General features: G+C 39.1%; 1 protein-coding gene across 5 annotated transcripts in view; it reads right to left on the bottom strand.

Moving 5' to 3' along the window:
* The window catches only part of CEP120 (centrosomal protein 120), a 113,515-nt gene that overhangs the window by 64,227 nt on the left and 25,183 nt on the right, over window positions 1-24,105 (bottom strand). The window contains exons 1-5 of one of the 5 annotated variants that reach the window (XM_082837206.1): window positions 15,206-15,754; window positions 14,649-14,729; window positions 10,810-10,966; window positions 8,576-8,690; window positions 5,320-5,461 (exon numbers count right to left, since the gene is read on the bottom strand). In XM_082837206.1, coding sequence (XP_082693332.1) covers window positions 5,320-5,461; window positions 8,576-8,690; window positions 10,810-10,966; window positions 14,649-14,697 — 463 coding nt within the window. In that variant the 5' untranslated portion in view covers window positions 14,698-14,729; window positions 15,206-15,754. Of the gene's footprint in view, window positions 1-5,319; window positions 5,462-8,575; window positions 8,691-10,809; window positions 10,967-14,648; window positions 15,102-15,205; window positions 15,755-24,105 lie in introns of those variants that run through there. The other 4 variants (XM_082837205.1, XM_082837204.1, XM_082837208.1 and 1 more) reach the window with 4 other exon arrangements.

The following is a 24,105-nucleotide window of genomic DNA, read 5'->3' as shown; positions in this document are numbered from 1 at the left end:
GACTGAAAAGATACAAGAAATGTTTAATAAAGAGCTAGAAGATCTAAAGAACAAGCAAACAGAGATGAACGATACAAGAACTGAAACAAAAAACCCACTAGAAGGAATCAATAGCAAACTAAATGAGGCAGAAAAATGGATAAGTGAGTTAGAAGACAGATGGTGGATATATTGCTGCGGAACAGAATAAAGGAAAAAAAATGGAAAGATATGAGGACATTCTAAGAGACCCATGGAACAACATTAAAGGCAACAACATTCTCATTACATGGGGTCTCAGAAGGAGAAGAGAGAGAGAAAGGGCCCAAGAAAACATCTGAAGAGATCATAGGTGAAAACTTCCCTAACATGGGAAAAGAAACACTCAAATCCACGAAGCGCAGAGAGTCCCAGGCAGGATAAACCCATGGAGGGACACGGGCCAATATCACTGATGAACATAGATGCAAAAATTCTCAACAAAAAACTGGCAAACCAAATCCAACAATATATTAAAAGGATCATACACCACGATCAAGTGGGATTTACCCCAGGGATGCAAGGATTCTTCAATATCTGCAAATCAATCAGTGTGATACACCACATTAACAAACTAAGGAATAAAAACCATATGATCATCTCAAGAGATGCAGAAAAAGCTGTTCACAAAATTCAATACCATTTATGATTAAAAGCTCTCCAGAAAGTGGGCACAGAAGGAACTTACCTCAACATAATAAGGGCCATATATGACAAACCCACAGCTAACCATTCACAATCAGGAACAGCTGAAAGCATTCCGTCTCACCACTTTTATTGAACATAGTTTTGGAAGTCCTAGCCACGGCAATCAGAGAAGAAAAAGAAATAAAAGGAATCCAAATTGGAAGAGAAGAAGTAAAACTGTCACTGTTTGCAGATGACAAGATACTATACATAGAACATCCTAAAGATGCTACCAGAAAACTACTAGAGCTCAACGATGAATTAGGTAAAGTTGCAGGATACAAGATTAATAGACAGAAATCTCTTGCATTTCTATACACTAACAATGAAAGATTGGAAAGAGAAATTAAGGAAACAATCCCATTTACCATCACATCAAAAAGAATAAAATATCTAGGAATAAACCTACCTAAGAAGACAAAGATCTGTACTTTGAAAACTATAAGACGCTGATGAAACAAATCAAAGATGTCACAAACAGATGGAAAGATATACCATATTCTTGAACTGGAAGAATCAATATTGTCAAAATGACTATACTACCCAAGGCAATCTACAAATTTAATGCAATACCTATCAAATTACCAATGGCATTTTTTGCAGATCTACAACAAAAAATTTTTAAATTTGTATGGAGACACAAAAGATCCCGAAGAGCCAAAGCAATCCTAAGAAAGAAAAACAGAGCTGGAGGAATCAGGCTCCCCAACTTCAGACTATACTACAAAGCTACAGTAATCAAAACAGTATGGTACTGGTGCAAAAACAGAAAGATAGATCAATGGAACAGGATAGAAAGCCCAGAAATAAACCTACGCACCTATGGTCAATTAATCTTCGACAAAAGAGGCAAGAATATATAATGGAGAAGACAGCCTCTTCAATAAGTGGTGCTGGGAAAACTGGACAGCTACATGTAAAAGAATGAAATCAGAACATTCTCTAACACCATACACAAAAATAAACTCAAAATGGAGTAAAGACCTAAATGTAAGACCAGATACTATAAATCTGTTAGAGGAAATCATAGGAAAAACACTCTTTGACATAAATCGCAGGAATATCTTTTTCAATCCATCTCCTAGAGTAATGGAAATAAAAACAAAAATAAACCAATGGAGTAAAAATAGAGCAACCATATGATCCAGCAATCCCACTCCTGGGCATATATCTGGAGAAAACCGTAACTTGAAAAGACACATGTACCCCAATGTTCACTGCAGCACTATTTACAATAGCCAGGACATGGAAGCAACCTAAATGTCCATCCACAGATGAATGGATAAAAAAGATGTGGTACATGTATACAATGGAATATTACTCATTAAAAAGAATGAAATAATGCCATTTGCAGCAATATGGATGGAGACTATCATACTAAGTGAAGTCAGACAGAGAAAGACTAATATGATACCACTTATATGTAGAAATTTAAAAAATATGATACAAATAAACTTATTTACAAAACAGAGACTTACAAACTTAGAGACTCATGGTTACCAAAGGGAAAAGGTGGGGAGGAGGGATAAATTGGGAGTTTGGGACCGACATATACACACTACTATATTTAAAATAGATAACCAACAAGGACCTACTGTATAGCGCAGGGAACTCTACTCAATATTCTGTAATAACGTAAATGGGAAAAGAATTCGAAAAAGAACAGATATACGTATATGTATAACTGAATCACTTTGCTCTACACCTGAAAGTAACACAACATTGTAAATGAAATATACTCCAATATAAAATAAAATTTCTTAAAAATGTACCATCAAAAAATAAAATAAAATACCATTTATATTAGCACCCAAAACAATTAAATACTTAGGAATAAATCTAACAAAGCACGCAGAAGATCTATATGAGGTAAACTATAAAACTGTGATAAATAAAATCAAAGAAGAACTAAATAAATGGAGAAATATTCTATGCTAATAGGACAATTCAATACTGTCAGGATGTCAGTCCTTCCCAACTTGATCTATACAATCAATGCAATCCCAATCAAAATCCCAGAAAATTATTTTGTGGACATGGACAAAATGATTCAGAAGTTTACATGGAGAAGCAAAAGACCCAGAACAGGCAACTCAACATTGAAGAACAACAGAGTCGGAAGACTGATAATACTCAACCTCAAGACTTAGTATAAAGCTACAATAATCAAGACAGTGTGGTACTGGTGAAACAGACACAAAGATTAGTGAAATAGAATAGAGAGACTAGAAATAGACCAACATAAATACAGTCAACTGATCTTTGACAAAGTAGCAAAGGAAATACAATGGAGCAAAGATACTCTTTCAAAAAGTGGTGCTGGAGGGGCTTCCCTGGTGGTGCAGTGGTTGAGAGTCCGCTTGCCAATGCAGGGGACACGGGTTCGTGCCCCGGTCCGGGAAGATCCCACATGCTGCAGAGCGGCTGGGCCCGTGAGCCATGGCCGCTGAGCCTGCGCGTCCGGAGCCTGTGCTCCGCAACGGGAGAGGCCACAACAGTGAGAGGTCCATGTACAGGAAAAAAAAAAAAAAAAAAAAAAGTGGTGCTGGAACAACTGGACATCCACATGTAAAAAAAAATGAATACAGAAACAGACCTTAAAACCTTCACAAAAATGAACTCAAAATGGATCATAGGGCTTCCCTGGTGGCGCAGTGGTTGAGAGTCTGCCTGCCGATGCAGGGGACACGGGTTCGTGCCCCGGTCCGGGAAGATCCCACATGCCGCGGAGCGGCTGGGCCCGTGAGCCACGGCCACTGAGCCTGCGCGTCCGAAGCCTGTGCTCTGCAACGGGAGAGGCCACAACAGTGAGAGGCCCACTTACCGCAAAAAAAAAAAAAACCAAAAAAAAAACCAGATCATAGACCAAAGTGTAAAGCACAAAACTTTATTAAATCCTAAAAAGACAATACAGGAAAAACCTGGATGACCTTGGGCATGATAATGACCTTTTAGATGTGACACTGTAGGTACAATGCATGAAAGAACTGATGAGGTGGATTTCATTAAAATTTAAAAACTTCTGCTCTACTAAAAACAATGCCAAAAGAACGAGAAGACAAGTCACAGACTGGAAAAAGTATTTGCAAAAGAGACATTTGATAAAGGACTGTTATCCAAAATATAAAAAGAACTCTTAAAATGCAACAAAACAAAACACACAACCAATTAAAAAATGGGCAAAAGACCTGAACAGACACCTCACTTAAGAAGATATACTGATGGCAAGTAAGCACATGAAAAGATGTTAATATCATTTATTACTAGAGAATCGCAGATTAAAACAATGAGACACCACTACACATCTATTAGAATGAACAAAATCAAAAACAGTGACACCACCAAATGCTGACAAGGACATGGAGGAACAAGAACTCTTATTCACTGCTGGTGGGAATGCAAAATGGTAGTCACTTTGGAAGACAGTTTGTTGGTTTTTTACAAAATTAAATATATTCTTACCATATACTCTTACAGTTTGGCAGTTTCTTATAAAACTAGGCATGCTTTTACCATAGGATCCAGTAATCACGCTCCTTGGTATTTACCCAAATGAACTGAAAACTTAGGTCTGCTCAAAAGCCTGCAGAGATGTCTGTAACAGCTTTATTCCTAACTGCCCCAACTTGGAAGCAACCAAGATATCCTTCAGTAGCTGAGTGTCTAAATAAACAGTGGTACATCCAAACAATGGAATATTATTCAGCTCTAAAAAGAAATGACCTATCATGCCACAAAAAGACACAGAAGAAACTTAAATGCATATTACTAAGTGAAAAAATCCAATCTGAAAAGGCTCCATGCTACATGATTCCAACAATACAACATTCCGAAAAAAGCAAAACTACCGAGATAGTAAAAAGATCAGTAGTTGCCAAGGGTCAGAGGGGCGGGAGGGATGAACAAGCAGAACATAGAGGATCTTCAGGGCAGTGAAACTATTCTGTAGGATACGCCAATCATGGATATGTGTCCTTACACATTTGTCAAAACCTATACAATGTACAATACCAAGGACAAACCCTAATATTAATTATGGATACTGGGTGATAATGATGTGTCAATGTGGGTTCATCGATTTCAACAAATGTACCGCTCTGGTGGGAGATGCTGATAGTGGTGGGGAGGACTGTGTGTGTATGTGGATATCTGGGAACACTTAGTACTTCCCACTCAATTTTGCTGTGAACCTAAAAATGCTCTAAAAAAAAGGTTTATTAATTTAAAAATAAAGGGGAAAAAAAATGAAGGTTTTCTTAAACTAAAGCTGAGTTAACAGAGACCAGCATAAGCATTTTTGGCTATCCTGCACTCATCCTAGGAAGAAAATTTTCCTAAATAGCTATTTTTATAAACAATATAAAATTCTGTTTTGTTCTGTTATACATATCAAATACAGAAAAGACAATCTTTCCCTATTTCTAATTTTTGTAAACAAGAGATAAGAGCAACAAGCGTTCATGTGTAACAATGTCCCAACGTTTGCTGCTCTAGAGTAAGATCAGTTTACACTCCTGCATTTATCTTCCTATAATACCTCCTCCCCTCCCTTCCTCAAGTTCTAGTGCACAGATGTAACTTCTCAGAGAATAACCTTACAGATGATGTACAAACCTCTTCCATTTCGAGGAGGGGCTCCCTTTGCTTTAAAACTATCCACTGGTGCCTTTGTATCTGTTTCCAAAGCAATGCTTATCTGTATCTCAGACTTGAACTTGGTGTATTTATTACTCAGCAACTGGTACCATTTTGGTGCCTAGAGAGTAACAACAAAACAAAATAAAAGCAAAACTCCTTAATTGTTAATAGGAAATATACAGTAGTGGGAAATGTTTTATAAGGTTCTAAATATATTTCCTGTAGTTTCTCAGTACCTTCTCCTCTTTTAAAGTATTTTCTTTCCCCACATTTTCCTCAAAAGAAATTAATCCTGCTTAGGAAACTAACTGAATTTCCTCATGAAAAAATTAAGTATAAGTTTAGATTGCCTTCCTTGTTTCTACTCCTGTGCTTCAACAGGTAATAATATATTAAAGAGGAGGAAACCCAGTATGTGTATTTCTTTCTATCTTCACTCATATCCCTAATCTCACTTCATCCCTTATAACAACAACAACAAAGACTATCAACTTTCCATTCCTAACCCCTAATTTTTCACTTTTTCTGTTATACGTTTTCTGCCTGCCACATTTCTGTTTTGTTCTGTTTATATCAAATCAGAAAACGAAAAGCTTAGTGTTAATAAAAATACTAACAAAATACTTAAGTAAGGTCTAATGGTAGAGTTCTGGGTTATGAACCATGTATTTGACTGAAACTGAAATAGAAAGGGTTTCTCACAGAATGAGGTATCCTAAATTACCTGAATAGCCACCTCCTCCCCCAAACCGCAAGGTCACCTCAAGAATTCTAATACCGAAATCAAAATCTCATGGACCAAGACCACGTGTATCATTAGTGAAGGGGCACCATTTCAATACGTGTAAACAGCACTCTTACTCTGACCGCTGTAATATAAAGGCATAGGAACTGGTGCTTATAGTGATCAAAACCAAAAACTGCAGCTTTATATTCAAATTATGTTTGTAAGTAAAACAGAGTGAACTAGCGCACAGGTATTTAAAAAAAATCCACAACCAAGTTTTTTTAAAGGCAAAAACTCAGTTTGTTGCTGTATTTCTTATGACAGATATTTTCTAATCTTAAGTATAAGCCTGGAAAAAAAGATTTTTAGCTGTTCACAGGATTTATGATATATTTTTGTTATTAACTCAGAAAAATAAACCTAGGCTCTTCTGTTTGTGTTTATTTATAGAGAATCAATTTATCTTGAAATTCAAATATTCTACTATCCAACATCAAATATTTCTTCTGCTGGCAAACAGAAGACATTAAACAAGACAATATTTGGTTTTCCCAAAACTAACATAATTTAAAAAAATTTCTCGGGGGCTTCCCTGGTGGCACAGTGGTTGAGAGTCCGCCTGCCGATGCAGGGGACACAGGTTCATGCCCCGGTCCAGGAAGATCCCACATGCTGCGGAGCAGCTGGGCCCGTGAGCCATGGCTGCTGAGCCTGCGCGTCTGGAGCCTGTGCTCCGCAACGGGAGAGGCCACAACAGTGAGAGGCCCGCGTACCGCAAAAAAAAAAAAAAAAAAAAAAATTTCTCCTTAACTTTGTTCACCAATACGATGACAAACTGCCCTAAAGGACTAGACAAGGGGAAAAGGAACACCAAAAGCATTTAGAGGCATGATCTCAGCTCAGATATCCTTCTCCTGAAAGGATTTACCTTCTCTTTAACCAAAGCAACTGCAGAAGTAATCAGGGTCTAAGCTTAAAGAAGGAAAACCTTTTTCAGAACTTGGGGGCAGAGAGGTGATGAGTACCTAAGGATGGAGGAGAAACAAGTCCTCTTTTAAAGCAGTTCAGTTTCTTTTGAATAATTCCAAGTTTGGGCCAGGTTGACTGGCTCATTTGCAAATACAAACATACCCTTGGAGATATTGTAAGTTCAGTTCCAGACCACCACAATAAAGTGACTATTGCAATAAAGTGAGTCACACAAATTTTTTGGTTTCCTGGTGCATACAAAAGTTATGTTTACACTATCCTGTAGTCTATTAAGTGTGCAGTAGCATTATGCCTAAAAAAACAATGTACGTACCTTATTTAAAAAGTACTTTATTGCTAAAAATGCTAACCATCATCTGAGCCTTCAGTGAGTCATAATCTTTTTACAATAGTAACATCAGAGATCACTGATCACAGATCACTGTAACAAATATAATAATGAAAATGTTTGAAACATTACAAGAATTACCAAAATGTGAGCAAATGCTGCTGGAAAACAGCCCCAACAGATTTGCTTGACATAGGGTTGCCACAAACCTTCAATTGGTGTAAAAAAAAGAAGTATCTGTGAAGCACAATAAAGTGAACTGCTATAAAACAAGGTATGCCTCTATCATTGCTATCAGTACCAAAAATGTTAGTAACAGGTAAATTTTTCTTCACAGAATCCTAATTTAAGATTCAAGTCAATTGAGGACTTTAAAATAAATTTTTTTTTTTACTTTATTTTCTTAAGAAAGTTGGACCAGAAAAAAGTCATTAGGAAAAACTGAAAGTTAGAATTTCTAAAGTCAATAACACAAAAAAAAGGTTCTAAGATATTTTAAAAGACATAAGAAGCATTTTCAATAACAAAAAGCACAGGAATCAAGACCCCGAGTTGTTCTTCCTTCCTGTGGTGGGAGTACTATTTACATAACAAGTGTCTTTCAAGAAATTCCCTTCCTCTAACCACTACATAAGGAATGCAAGGAGCGGGAAGCAGGGAAACCAGTTAGAAGGCTACTATTAAGACAGCCAAGGTAAGAAGCACAGATAGTGGCTTAAATTGAAATGGCAGTGTGAAAATGCAGAATAGCAGATGGATCAGGAGGGAAAACCAACTGCAAAGGGTGGCCAAGGAGGCCAGGAAAGGGACGTGTCAAGGAAGACTTCTATACTTCTAGCTCGCCTAACTGGTAGGAGGGTGGTGACCATCCACTGAAGCAAGGAACTCTAAAAGAGGTACACCTTTGAAGGTGAAGTGCAGGAGCTGAACGTGTTAAAGGTAATAGCAACTTGAACACAGATTTGAACTCAGAGAGAAGTTTCTTTGAGAGAGATGGTTCTAGGCCAAAAGAATGACCAAAAGGTCAGGATTTTCTAAATCAAATTCATCATAAGAACTAAGAACTACCATATTGGCTCAAGCCCATTATCTATTAGGTCCAATATTCCATGTTCTTTCCATCAATCTGTTATCTATTGAATATAACCGTTTACATAATCAGTAACAAAACATCAAAAGGTCAGTACCTGCTTTGTTTCTTGAGCAGTTCTTAGGTCTAGAACAATGTAACCTATAGTTTCCCTGGCTGAAGATAAAGGATCCAAGGCAAAACAATGGAGTTTGATAGGAGTACGCTGTAGCCTGCAACATAACAATTTATGTGATAAATAAAATCGCTTTTGCTTAATACTGAACTTTTTATTAGCTTTGAAAAAGCAGCCTACTACTATCAAGACAATTATAATTTTGTTGGATAACCTATATCTGTTCTATATTTTCTGAAAAACTCTTCAACTGGCATAATTATTAATTATGTCTACTTATCTATACACCAACTAAAGTAATATACAAAACATGTCAAAAATTTTAGTCTCTCATCGAAGAAGCTAACATCTAGATCAATGTTTCTCAAGCTTCTGTAACATACAAAACTCTTAAAGTCAAGAATTACCATGAATTTTCAAGATTGATTTTAAATTGTCTTTCTTAGACTGTCACACACACATAAAGCTTCAAATACACACACGTATATGCTTATAGCTCTTTTTGTTGCTAAAAAAATGAAATAAACTTAAGAATCAAATGTCATATCACAAATTATTAAAATTAAGTTAACAACAATTCAATTTACTACATGATAAGGTCATATAAGCATGACCTTCACTGGTATAACATGGCTTCTTTTGAGTCTGGAACCCCTATACTGGCTCACTCATATAGTAAGCTGATTGGATTTTGCCACCACTGTCATCTAATGGAATGACTATGAAACCTGAACTTGGCACAAGATCATCATTTCTATATTTAATTTATCTGTGTTATTTTCTCAATCTACAAAATACAGAGTGGTACCACTCTGCACTAACACAATTAGATACACAACCACCAAGGCAGGCACTAATATATCAAGTCTCTGTCTGAGCAGATATTACAGAAGTCACTGAGATGAAATACAAAATTCTAATATCCTCTAGGAATTTGATACCCTTTCAAATAAATCCATGGACTAATCTAACAATAGAAGAAATTAAATTTCTCCTTGCTTTCATTTTTTAAACTTGGTACTTTTATTTCATTTAGTACTAAGAAAGAACAAATATTAAAGAGATTCTATGTTCCCCAGAGGAACCATATTTTCAATTCTTTTTAAAATAAAAGTATTAGTGTTCTTGCCTGCTCTGGTCGTAATAGTTCATGAAATAATAAGAAGCTATAACTTTAAATATGTTTTATATACCAATAAAGTATTTAGAGGTCTAAAATCAAGTGTAAAATTAGAAAGAATACCTTATATAATTACTACATATATATATATATATATATATATATATGTATCTCCTTGGCAAGCCAGGTAAAATATACAATAAATTTATTAATAAAAATTACAGTGGGGCTTCCCCGGTGGCGCACTGGTTGAGAGTCCGCCTGCCGATGCAGGGGACGCCGGTTTGTGCCCCAGTCCGGGAGGATCCCACATGCCGCAGAGCAGCTGGGCCCGTGAGCCATGGCCGCAGAGCCTGCGCGTCCGGAGCCTGTGCTCCGCAACGGGAGAGGCCACAACAGTGAGAGGCCCGCGCACCGCCAAAAAAAAAAAAAAAAAAAAAAATTACAGTGAATTCCAACCCACATTTAATAGTGGGTAGGCATCATGATGGCACTCCTAGAATATTTATTCTCTCAGACATTAGCAAAAAAAAGAAAGAAAAAAGCAAGCTAAGCTAAGTGTAGTGGTTAAAAGCTTAGCTCTGGGGCTTCCCTGGTGGCGCAGTGGTTGAGAGTCCGCCTGCGATGCAGGGGACATGGGTTCGTGCCCCGGTCCGGGAAGATTCCACGTGCCGCGGAGCGGCTGGGCCCATGAGCCATGGCCGCTGAGCCTGCTCGTCCAGAGCCTGTGCTCCGCAACGGGAGAGACCACAACAGTGAGAGGTCCGCGTACCGCAAAAAAAAAAAAAAAAAAAAAAAAAGCTTAGCTCTGGAGTTGAACTGGCTGCTGGGCTCTACCACGGTCCAGCTGACTGACTTAAGGCAAGTTACTTAACCTCTTAGTCCTCAGTTTTCTCATCTGTAATACGGGGGAAATAATACCTACTTCATAGGGTTAGTCTGATGTTTAAATGAATTACTGTTGCAAAGTACTTACAAATTTCCTGACACATTAAAAAACCACTCAACAAATATTACTATTATCTACTTAGAGATATATATGTATTTATTTATAACAGACTGAAAAAGAGCCAAACAAGTTGAAAATAACAGTCACCTGTGCTGATGAAGTGCTTTCCTGTCAATTTCCCAGGCTAACTCAGTAGCAAATTCTGGCTGGTCAGTATGGTCCACAGGATCAGTAGCCAACTGTTCTCCATCAAACTTTGCTTCTACTACAAGCATATGTTTTGGACGTTTGGGGAAATGGCGACCTAGAAAAAAAGACTGTACAGGTTAACCACAAGTGTACAAAAATCAAATATGATCATTTAGCATGTGTTTTAAAAACTGACATATGTTAACAGTGGTTGACTTGTATAGTCCATAAACTACCTCACTAGCACATACTCACAGATACACTCAAATTCATGATTCATAAAAAACATTTATCAAATTGAAAGCTATAATTAATAAATTAGTGCTTCTCTAACACTAATGTGCAATGAATTACCCAGGAACCCTGTTAAAATGTAGATTCTGGTTCAGTAGGTCTGGGGTGGGCCAGAGAGTCTGCATTTCTAACAAGATCCCAGGAGATGTCCATGGTGTTGTCCTTGGTTCACACTGTGAGCAGCAATGATCTTAATAACATTTGAATTAAAGAGTTAAAAATGTGATTACACCAATTTTAGATATTACGATACCAGTACTTAATATAGAACAGTTAAATCATCTGGAGAGTTGAGAAATAAATTAGCAAAAACAAATTCACCTGCATCTTAATTTTCCTGCTAACACAGTTAAGAATACTTTACAAATTAGCCAAAGGAAAATAAACACATTTATTCATTCATGTTATTTTCAAGGACAATGTTGTATATTATCAAGAAATCTTAAAATATTCTATCTACACATTACTGTCCATTTGTACTGCCTGACCTCATTCCTTTACTGTTTGTTGAAGGCATATTCAAAGTCGGGTATACGCCAGAAAATGGGATGCAAAGAGTAAAACAGAGTACTTGTTCTTGAGGAATTGAGGGTCTAGTGGAAAGAGACAAACTTAAAACACTGAAAACAGAAAGTTAAAAAACTAAGAAAGAAGCACTAAGAGTCTTACAGCCAACATGTTTCCAGGTCTGGTGAGGGGGATTTCGGTGAGCGGGATTTCAGTTAGGGGAGTTTTAACCACTGTTAAGTAAATACATCCCTGCTGCTACTCACCCTGCTACAAGCCACTTAGTAAGGAATTAAGCTGGCCAGAAAGAGCTTGATTGCAAACCTGTGAGTTTCAACCTGATGTTCTCATTTGAAATTCCCTATTAAGAGTCTTACCACACATGGCATGGCTCTCCCAATTAGCACTAATTGGAGGCCTCTCGCTGGACCTCATTTTCAGCTGCTCTGAAAGATCACTAAGTTTCCCAAATGAATTTCATATATGTCAAAAAAACCTGTATTTTCAGACTATCCTAACTACAACCTCCAATAAACTTGAAAATAGAGGATAAGCAATAGAACAAACAGGTCCCTGCCTCGTCCCAAAGACAATGAATACCTTGAGAACAGAAACGCTGTCATTTTCGTCCTTGGAATCCAGTAAATAGCCCAAAGTTTGCTCATAGTAGAAACCCAATCATTTTATTTTGAATAAAGGGCATTTCTAGAAATGTGGTCAAGAAATTGCAAGCAGCTCAGTATAGTTGAAGGACTGGGAACACATGAACATATGGCAGGAGGGGAGATGAGGGTGAAAAGATAGGCAACAGGTCTACCATAAAGGGCCATGTACGCCACTCTTAAGTACAGACCTTACCCCTCAGCACACGGAAGGATTTTAAGAAAATTAGATTGGCACTTCAGAAAGGTTATCCCCAGACAGTAAGGTGGACACTAAGTGTTTTCTGAAAAGAAAACATTCATGAAACAGATTACTGAGACGATTACTACAGTAGATTAGGTGGATAATGACGGCCCAAAGCAAGACACCCAGAATGGAAACTCATTCATTTAAAAGTTTATGTGAAGCACGTACTATTATTTTAAAAATAAAATCAACACTCAGTGACCATTTATAAGTTGGGGATGGAGAGGGAACGCAGGAAGATGATGACTCCCAGGGTCTTGGCTTGATGCAACAGCGTGGTTACAATGAATGAAAATACAAACACAAGAGGAGGAACAGTTTGGAGGACCGTGGGCCAGTTTTAGATATGTTCGTAGCAACCCCTAACTGACCTTCCGGACTCCAGGTTCTCTTCCCTGCATGCTGCTACTAAAGTACATTTGCAAAAAGACTCTTTCCTATTTAGGAATATACACTGGCTCCCTATTTTTTAGAACATTAAACCTAAATTCCTTGGCTTTCAAGGTCCTCCAAGGCCTATTCACTCTATCTGTACAAGCTTATTTCTTACCACAATATTCCTGAATATTCACCTTCCTTGGGTCTGGTCACCTTGCTGACCTCTTCACTGTTCCACCCACCATGCTCAATCCCACAGTGGCCTGGGTTGTCCAATCTCCCGGAATGACTTTCTTCTATCCTCGCTTATCTAAAGCTTACCTACCACTCAAGGCACTTCAGCCATCATCCTCTCCCACCTCCAAAACCTGCATTTACAGCCTGTATCATTTATTTTTATTTTATTTATATTACATCCCAACATATGTCCTGCACATTAATTTGATCTCCCCAAGGAGACAGAACCCTACAACCTTGAAGGGAGAGAGCACTTGACATTACTGTTACCTCATAGCATGGGCACTGTTCCAAGTCCAAAAGCTTATGTTCACCAAATTACAATGGGATTTCAGTCCCATGTCTTTAAACAGTCAGTAACCTAACAGTTAAATCTGCCCCAACACTAAAGCTTCTGGTCAGTCTTCTCTTCCAAAACTCAAAATTCGGGTTTGTAATGTTTTCTTTCCTCTCACCACCCAAATGGTGCCAGGCCTCCACAAGATACCTCCCACGGCAGGGCAGGGGTCGCCAGCCATTCCTCTCACCACTCAAGATGACGTCTTCGCGTCATGTTATTCAAAACCTATCCTCAATTTACCTATCAACTCCTATACCCTCCACTTTCCTGCAACCTGCTCTCCAACCACACTGAACTCAAGCAATCAAAGAACATGCCTTGTTTTTCTATACCTTAAACACGCCACTGGCTCTTCCCTTTGCCTGGAATGCCCTTCCTTCCTTTTTTTGCGTCTGACAAATTTCTAATCATCCTGTAGGACCCAAATAAATGTCACTTCCTCTGGGAAACCTTTCCCAGCTTTTCCCCAGACAGAGATGGTCATTCTCTCTTCCACATCATGATGAATTATTTGAATTATTTATTGTTCTCCATGCTACTCCCTTAGCTTTTAGAACCAGAACTATTTTACTCTTCCGTTCCCAGCACAGTGCCTGACAGTGAGTCTCCAAATAAACAAATGTCACTCATTCAACAAACCAAACTTCGAGGCATGTGTAATAGACCCTCTCGACAACTGTAGTCCTCTACGTCCCCCGTCAAGAGCTGTTAAGGGAACAGCCACCGCAACACTTCTGAAAATGCAGGAAACGTGTACTCGAGTCAAAGTAAAGTTCTCACCAATGGTACTACCAGGAGATTGCTAAACAGAACGTGCTTTCCAGGCACACTTTCGGCTCATAATATACGTCATCGACGTGCTGCCTCTGATGGAAATCGTTTTTCCAACATTCTCTAGGTCTACGGCTAGTCACGCTAAATATCACCTATCCCTAAGAGCTCTCACACTCCCTTGGGGGATTTTTAAATCAACTGGCCAACAGACCTCACTGTGTACAACTTTGAAGAAGTTTCTGGGGACGGCACAACCAAAGATGACAGGGTTTTTCAGGTTAATAAAGCCTCGGTCCCATACTACTCTGTTAAAATTCAGGAAGCAGCAGTCGCAAACGCCAAGTCCCGGGCCACTCACCTTCTAGGATGGACACGACGATGAGCAGTTGGTCGGACTTGGAGACCATGGTCGCGGTCGGCGGCCCGCAGGCGGGGTCTGCTGCGAGGAAAAGGAGCCCGGCTGAGTGGCTGGCAGCCCGCAACCCACGGCTGGACTCCCGCCGAGGCTCCCGCCACCCGCCTGCGGCCCGGGACACCCGGACCCCGCTCTGCGGTCCGCCTGCAGCGCGCCCGGCTCCCCGGCCCCGGGTCGCCAGTGCACCCGCAACCCGGCCCCGACTCAAAAGCCGCTCGGCCACCCGGCCCGGCCTGTTTCCAGGGAGACGCGAGTCCGCCGCCTGAGGACCTTTTGCCGCCTGCGTAGCAGCTTTTTAAACGCCCGGGTAGCCGCCGCGGCCGCCGCCGCGCCCCGCTTCCACCTAGCAACCAGGCCCGCAGGCCTACAGCCCGGGCGAGGCTGGAGGACAAAGGGTCATAGAGACCAGGGCAGTCGAGGATAGAACGCCCCTCAGCCCGCTTCGCCTCCTACCGTTTTACTCAAAGTTCCAGAGGCCTGAGGAGAAGACTAGCCATTACCTCACAGCGCCCCCTGCTAGCCGGACGAAGGAAAGCGGGCAATTTGGTGGAGACCAACTGCGCAGGCGCACTACTGCAGTAAACGCTTCCGGAAGTTCTCCAGAAACGAAAGTGGATTTGTTCTCTGCTTTACGCCCTAGACACAGCCTGGGAAATATATCAATAGAGATTACAAAAAAAAAAAAAAAAAAAAACTAGCTCTGTTCAGGCCCTCATTGTCAACACTGCTTAAGATTTAAGTCACATTAAAATAATGATTTAAGTTTGAACTCTAAAATAAACTAAAATTGTCCTCGCGCGGCTGCTCAAGTTTCCATGCTTTGTAAACAAGTAGCGTCAATACGGTAATTGCTGTAAACTGTTGGCGGTGACGTAAGCTCTCTGAGAATTTCCTGTCCAGTAAAATTTACCCTAAAACAAAAACGTTGTCACGTGGGCCGGGGAATTAAAGGTATACGTTCTTCTACCCCCTGACGACAAAGTAATGAGCAAAGTCAAGACCAGAATAAAGAAGGCATCTAAAAGCTGTAAACCGACATTTTCCTCTTTCTACCCCTTCTTCCCCACACACTTCAGCCTTTATTTTAGAAAACATTAGAAATCTTTCGGAGGGCACCTAGTTTGAAACGATCTTGGGCGGGATAGGTGGGAGGGAGGAGGAAGAGAGAACAATTTCCACTCCTTCACCCCCACTCAACCCCAACCTCCGCTTTGTGCCCCAAAGAAAAGGAGGATGTGGAGACCACACTACTTCTAAGATCCTTTCAGGCCCCTTCAGAGCCCTCCCTGATAGAAAGCATTATGCAAAATAATATCAAAGTAGTGATCTACTTTGGGTTCATCATTGAACAATACATTCCCTTGCAGAAAATGTCAAACAGACTCAAAAGTAGGTAGAATAATATAATGAACCAGCAGGTACTCAGAACGCAGCTTCAGAAATTGTCAACTAAAGACCAATCATCTTCATCTGTTGCAGAGGAGCAGGGATTTGAAGGAAATCCCTAAGGTCATATCAATTCATCTCTTTCAATATGTACCTCTAAAAGATAAAGATTTTTTAAAATATCTTAAAATATTAGATACTCAACCACAATTGCAATATTACACCTTAAAAGTTAACAATAATTCCTTAATACAATTAAATATACACTGTTCAAATTTCCCTGATTGTCTCATAATTTTTTTTCAGTTGGTTTGCTCAAATCAGGACCCAGACAAGTTCCAAAACACAATGTATTTGGTTGATCTATCTCTTGCCACTTTTAATCTGTAGGTACTTGCCTCCACTTTTTTTTTTTTCCTTGAAACACTTCATTGAGGAAACTGGCCACGTAATTTTATAGAGTTTACCCCTGTCAAAATTTTGTTGATGCAATACCAGTGTTGTTATTTAACATATCCTCTGTTGAGCAGTCTAATAAATATGTCCACATTGACAATACTCAAAGAATATTAGCAAACAGATGAACAACAACAAGCAAAACACAAGGTTATCAGTGGTGTAAAACACTACTTAGCCCTAAACTCTAGAAAAAGGGAGGTCAAAGCATGAGACTAAGGGTCTCCAGTGGAAAGAGATCAGAGTTTGGGACCTACTTCTGCCAATTTACATGCTGGGTTACCTTAAGCAAGTCACTATCTGTTTTAGCCTCAGTTTCAGCTATACAGTGGTAGCATAGATGATGCCTTAGTTCAGAACTTAAATGTAGTAAATGCCATTTAATTGTTACCTTTTTATATGAACAATCTCAGACCTTAAATAGTAGCTGTAAAAGAACTAGGAACTGCCATCAATATACCTCATTGTTTTGCTTTAGGATATCCACCAGGGCTGAAAACCTGGATTGTAAACCATCGCTGAATGCCAGAGAGTAATCTCAGGTGAGAAAAAAAATCTGACAAATCGTCGACATAAACTAAGAAACTTTTTCACATGGTAAAATTTTCACATGGCTCTCTTTCTCTGGATTTTCCCCCCAAAACAACACTATTACTTCTAAAATCACCTCATCACAGCTAATGAAAAGTCATCAACTTAGTTGGCATGGTTTTTTTGTTTTTACAACTATAAAACTAATGACATGAAATTTCTCATTTATCCCACCTAGAAATGGAATTATAATTCTATGAGCATCTAGAGCCTCCTTATCTGTTATTCTACAATCTAATTTCCTCTCATATGTGATATTTAGCAGTAATAACTTCAGTTCTTGCATAAATCATTGTATTTTAGCTTAAATTCATGAGAGGAAATTTTGTTATAAGTTTATAAAGTATCAATACTGTTTCAAAATACATAAGTGCTAATAAGATATAAAATTTGTGTCTATTACATAATGTGAGATTCATTACACTGTAAACATGCAAATTCAAACTAACAAGTTTGATTAAATCCTTGATTCTGAAATCATGTTTGTCAACCTAAAAGCTTATCATATTAGGTAGCTTTCTATTTCTAGGGATTTCCCAGAACCAAACAAAGCATTTTGACTCATTTCAAGCCTTTCTTTTTCTGTAGCTATTTTATATTCCCGCAAACCTCTTTCCTAGTAGTATGTCTCTATATTTCTTATCAACACGTCTGTGGCCACCACAGGAGGGATCATGAGCTGTGTTCCCCTTCCTCAGCCCCTTGCCTCTTTTTGTCCCCTCCCCACATACTCACACGTTCACACTTAGTAAAATTTAAGGCAAGCTCCAAGGACTAATAAAACTAACATATCTATTGAATAACTGCTGTTTGTAAAAGCATGGTGCCACCCTGACCTTCAAGGCATGCTTAGAAAATAGCCTCCTTCTAGAAGAGGGAGCAGGAATAGACTTAATAACTAGTACTCACTTAGTGTCAAGGTGACTTCCAATCTAGGGTCTGATCTCATTAAACTTGGTCATTAATTTCTGTGCCTTTAATCCCTTAAAGAAGGACCACTAGTATCTATGGTAGTGGACACAATGGAGCCCCATAGTAAAGAGTCATACACACCTGCATTCCAAGTTTCTCAACCTATCAGCCTTGCGGCTTAGCCAAAATTACTTTGCTCTGAACCTCAGTTTTCCCATCAGTAAAACAGAGTTAGTAGTCCTCACCTCACATGGTTTTTGTGAGGATTAAATGGCATTGCCTCTTTTAAGGGCCTAGGATGTGATGAAATCTCTGAATATGGTAGCTGTGTTTATTGTGAATGTGGAGGGATAATTTATTCTGCTATTATTTTGTGATTTGTTCCTTTTCTGGTTCTTCAGAAATAACCAGATCCTCTATATCCCCCCCACCTATGCCTATATTTATGTTCTGGGGTAATATCCCCCCATACAGCCCCTCTCCTTGCCTTTTGTGAAAGACCACGGCAGAACCTTCCAAAGTCAGATACTCCTCATGTCAGGCAGGTGCTGTTAACTAGTGCAGTGGGCTGGGCCTGGCCTGAGCAGAAGCAGAGACAGCCCTTCTCTGCCCCAGCTGGGTATTGTCATGCAGTAATAGGCAGATTTTCCAAATTTCCATAAGAAGCTAGCATTATAGATATTTATGTGAACCGATTCAATTTTTAAATGCTGGTAACTGATTTCAGTTTAAAGAAAAAAAAAAAACCCACTGCAGGAACCAAACCAAAACTTCTGCCAGCCACAGGTTAATTACCAACACCACACCTCATCCCCCACTCCCAACCTAAATTCATGAAGGTGGTTTTAATAGCTGTCCCTGACCGGCTGCGGAGAGTGGTAAGGAAAGGAGAAGAGGTTGTCTTCGGCTGGGAAGGAGAGGAGTGAAGGGGAACGTGGTGGGGACCCACAGTCCACTTCTTGGCAAACCCCTCAGGAGGGGATGGAAATGGGGAGGGAAGTGAGGAGTTAGGCCCCAATTTATCATCCTTGGCACAGGTTCTTATGCCCCTAATTTCACATAGAATCAGCAAATTCACTAGACTTCAAGGGCTTGGATGAGAGACAGCTGAGCAGTGACCAGCAAGGACAAAAATTTTCAAGGCCTCCTCAATATTTACTCGGTGTAAGAACCTTAGCACCTTTGCACAACATTTTGTGCGTGGATGAGGGGAGCTCCAATGATGACTGAAATGGAATTTCTGCTGTTGAAAGGAGCTTCAGATTGAAGTTAAGAGTCTAAAGAAAAGCAACATTTCTGGCACTCTCTCCTATGTGGAGTAAGCTTCATGGGGTTACTTTAGGCTGAGGTGAGCTTTGAGCCACCCTGTTATGGTATGTTGTCACCGTGGCTCTCTCTGAGGCAAGGTGTAGAGTAGAGAGTGGGAGAATGCACCCTACTCAAGACAGAAGAGCTGGAGACACTCCTGAACTGTGGAAAGGGCTGCAGGCCAATAGAAAATGCTGCTCAGTTTTGCTTTACAAAGACTATGCCGTCAGTAGAGTGGCCACATACTAGGGGCAGCAGAATTTCAGGGGTCCATTTTAGGGGTAGAGGATAGAACAGATGGTAGACGCTGGGATGAAAGACCCGCCACAGTAACATTGACATTGAGAAACATTATGTGACATTGTGGGACTTTGCTTCACCTATTATGTAATGTCTGATGTGGTTTTTTTGTTTGTTTTTCTCTAAAATGCTCCCTTTTGAAAAACTGAAACCAATACTGGTGGAAGAGCTGGTGCCAGCCTACTCAGCTGTCTGGTGGAGAAATTCCCCAGGCTTCTGGGTGAGTGTTGGGCCCATAGAAGTCTGACCCCACTAAATGGTAACAGAGTCTTCTGTGCTAAAAGATATCCCTGGCACAAGAGTTCTATTTAATGCTGATGTTACAAGTACACCTGAAGCGTATAATGCTATTCCCTACCTCACTGTGTTAGACTGAACCAACCACAACAAATTACATAAAAGTAATTACAGCCCCACCCCTTAAATTAAGAGAAAGTCTCTAAACATATGGCCTAGATTCAGAGAAGACAGAAGCCTCCCTTAACTTCTCACCCACATCCCTAAGCCGTAGCACAAGCAGCTCCGCTAATCAGCAGCTATAGCAAGCTGCAACACACCATTTCATGAGGGGTACAACAAAACTGTTATCCCATGCGATTTTGCATAAATCACAATACTATACTTCCCGAATTTTTACATGTGTTCCTGCTGCCAACACAATACTTTTTATTTGCATAAATGTGTACTTTTCCAAGCAGGTTCTAGTAAGTATAACAAGAACTCACACATGTGTCCCAGGAGAAATTCAGCATTGAGCCGGGAGCCACTCAGAGGGCATCAGGGATAGATGGGTCTTGAACCAAGAAAGAGCAACAGAGAAGGGAGGACCACACCTGTATCTGCTGAGTTAGGGATACTTGCATCTTTGATCCCAATTCTTTGGAGAAAGAAAAGAGAGGAAGAAAGAGAGGAAAGGGAATAGAACAGTTGATCCCATTCCTTTCCCAATCTAAATTACTTAAATGGAAACTTCATTGAAACAGGGAGGGCGGGAGGAGATGAGATTTCAAACAGATGTGAGGTAAAATTTTCAACTGGAAATAAATTGGACTGAGCTGATATTTTAATAGCTGAAAGTGATCAGAAAGCTGTGGGGTCTGACTAAGCTGTCATAAAGGGATGGGAGAAGGAAACTCAATGCTGCATAGTTGAAAGCAGTAACTGGAGAAAAATGGAACCATTTCATATTTGTACCCTGACCTAAGTTCTGATTGTTGAACAAACCAGTCATTTGATGATGATGATGGTGATGATGATAATAATAATAATATTCTACTGACTCTTCTGATCTTTCCAGCAACATTATGGAGAATAAAGCAAGGTTTTTACCACTTTTCAACGAAAATCTGAAGTTGGCTAACTTGAACAATTTGATAACAATCAGAGGTCAGGTCCTCTGAGTGCTTCTGTTAAGGTACCCTAGTGATTCTCAAACTGGGGTACACATATGACCTGAGAACATGGAACTGCGCCAGAGCTCTGGAGTAGAAATTTCTATATCACATTGTGGGGCAACAATGTTAATCAGTGGTGAGAAATGAAAACATGTTTTTTATATTAAAACAAGCATGAAACTATATGGATACAATAAACATTTTGCATGGTTTTTAAAGATAGAACATAACACTTCAAAGAAGTTTGCTTTGGACTACACGGTCAGCCTTCGACTAACCCAGACTCTGTCCATGTTAACCCTCCTCTCCAGTTAGTGGGTAATTTAGTGGACCCTTTGAAAAGCCCCTCACTTACACTCTTGAGCTAGATTCATCTTTAAAGCTGCTTGCAATAGTGAAAGGAGGAAATATAATGTCCAAGGGGAAGTAATATCCTACTTCCACATGACACTCCGTGGGGTTAGAGAAGATTAAAGTCATCCTAATTATATGTTGAAATCATTGTTATTTCAATACAGTGAATGAAGTTCTTAGGAAGGTTGACTTTGATATTCTAGTTACCCCAGATTTAAATGGTTGGACATTTTCAGCTGAAGGGTACTCTTAGGATAGTTGAGTGTGATAACGGAATATTAGTGCACTTTGTTAATTTTCACAACTGTGAATTGGTTTTTTATCATAAAAATAATTAATGTCCCAGATGAGAGCTGACTAAAAAGTAAAAAGCAGTGATTTAAAAAAGAATTTTGGCTAAAAACTGCAACATTAACATTGAGTGGCTTATCATAATGTTAACCAGAAATATACCATCTTCCAAATATCAGTAAATGTAAATTCCAGTAAGTTAGAAAACATGTCTATTTTGTTCATTGTCCTATTGTTATTGCCTGGAAGAGTGCTGAGTAAATGTGTAGTAGAGGCTCAATAGACTCTTATTGAGTAAACAAGCCAAATTTACAACAATCATAGAATTATATCTGCATCAGTTATAGAGAGTAATAGAGATGTAATTCGTACATGTGCAGAGGACAGAGGTGAATACATAATTCGGTGCAGCTCAAGAAGTGTAGCTGTGAAATTTTCTTGATCAGATTGCACCAACCATTCTCTGATACATTAAAAACACTGTGTAATCCATTTAGTTTCAACAACTTTTTAACAATATGAAAAGAAATGATTTATTGGACTACAGAAGAGAGGAAAGACCTACAGTGGTGCTTTGGGAAAGGCTCAAAGGCTGAGATGACAATAAAGAGATGATGTCAAGGATGTCAAGGATGAGAGTGAGTGAGCTACCCTTGAAAAAGTGATTATTCTACACATGTTAAGAGGAGAAAGGAAAATTTGAAGAAAAGGAAAAAAAGATATAATTTTAAATTCTATGTTTCATTAGTGTTCTCAAGAAGCCTGACAAGGAAAGAGGATTACTCCATTAGGGAGTGAGAAGGATACTTAAAATAAGAAAAATGAACTATTTTAAAATCTAGACTTCTGCAGAATTTAAACCAATAGTTATAGACACAACGAGACGTATTTTCGAAATACATTTTAAAAAGTGTTTATCGGGCTTCCCGGGTGGCGCAGCGGTTGAGAGTCCACCTGCCGATGTAGGGGTCTCGGGTTCGTGCCCCAGTCCGGGAAGATCCCACATGCCGCGGAGCGGCTGGGCCCCTGAGCCATGGCCGCTGAGCCTGCGCATTAGTCCGGAGCCTGTGCTCCGCAGCGGGAGAGGCCACAACAGTGAGAGGCCCGCGTACCGCAAAAAAAAAAAAAAAAAAAAAAAAAAAAAAGTGTTTATCAACCAGTTCTAATAATTCTTAGTTAAACAACATTTGCATTGTATCAAGATATGGAATATTATAGTTTTGGCCACCATCCAGCAGTGTTTATTAACAAACTGGCTTCTGTCATCTCTATCAAGGAATATGTACATGCCAAAATGATGTCTATTCAGCAGGGAGAAGTTAAAAAGATATTTTACTACTTGTTTGCTATTATTTTCTTGTCGGGAATGTTAACACTGTTTTGATACAGCACATCCCAAATCCTTGTTTAAATTAACAACATCCCAAATCCTTGTTTAAATTAACAAGTCATTATATTAGTAGAACACATGCCAATGAAGTACAATCCATTAATTAAGTTCCATGAGACAGGATCTTGTTTGTTCTACTTTCTATCCCCAGGGTCTAGAATAGTGCTTGGCACACAGTAGGCATTTAATAAATATTTGTTGAATGAATGGACAAAACTACAAGGATTTTAGCCAGTAGATGGACTCTAAACCTAACGTGACATGACCTATTTGACTAATATCCTCTATTATAAAGTAAATTTATCAAAATGTTAAACATTTTCTTGGAATATTCATTTCTTCCAAATAAAATGCTATAATATTATTTTGTTATATTTAGCTAGTAGCTTACTTTTGTCAAACTTCTATACTTCAATTTTTTTAATGTAGCAATCAGAAGTTTTCAAGGACTTTCTCTTGTTTCTTACCTTGACCAAAATAGAACCATAAGATTCCCAGGAGTTTCTTCAAATTTCAAATACCCAAACTCACATTGCCGTCTATCTTGGAAAATTTACCTCTGAACTTAATCAGAGGAATTGAATAAATTTATCATATATCTATGTTCAGTCAAGTTCACTGGTGATTTTTTTTTTAATTAAAGTAAGCTTCTAAGTTTTAGGAAAACGGAGCAGAGATTCCAGGGCTTGAATTTGTTTCCATTTAAAAAGTATTAAATGGTATAACAAATGCATTGCAACGGACCCAATTATCAGCCCATCCAAATGGTTAACTTACCACTTCTCAGAGTAGAGCTTAGGGAGTGCTCATCTTACACAGGTGGCCAGGTTTCTTTTCTTCTTGTCCTTTCCCCTGAAGGTTTCTGCCTAGATCAATTAGCTTTCTCCCTACCCAGCCTGGTTCTCATGAGTATGGGTGCCTAATGTTATCATTTTGATAAGAAAAGGTGGAACTTCATAGCAGTTCCTTGTATTCATTACCTTCACATTCATTTAAATCAAACAATTTAATCTGATAC

The sequence above is a fragment of the Leucopleurus acutus genome (genome assembly GCF_964270905.1).
Source record: "Leucopleurus acutus genome assembly, chromosome: 3".
In the NCBI taxonomy this organism is placed as follows: domain Eukaryota; kingdom Metazoa; phylum Chordata; class Mammalia; order Artiodactyla; family Delphinidae; genus Leucopleurus; species Leucopleurus acutus.
The sequence above is the reverse complement of the archived record's forward strand: the minus strand, read 5'-3'. Positions and strand labels throughout refer to the sequence as shown.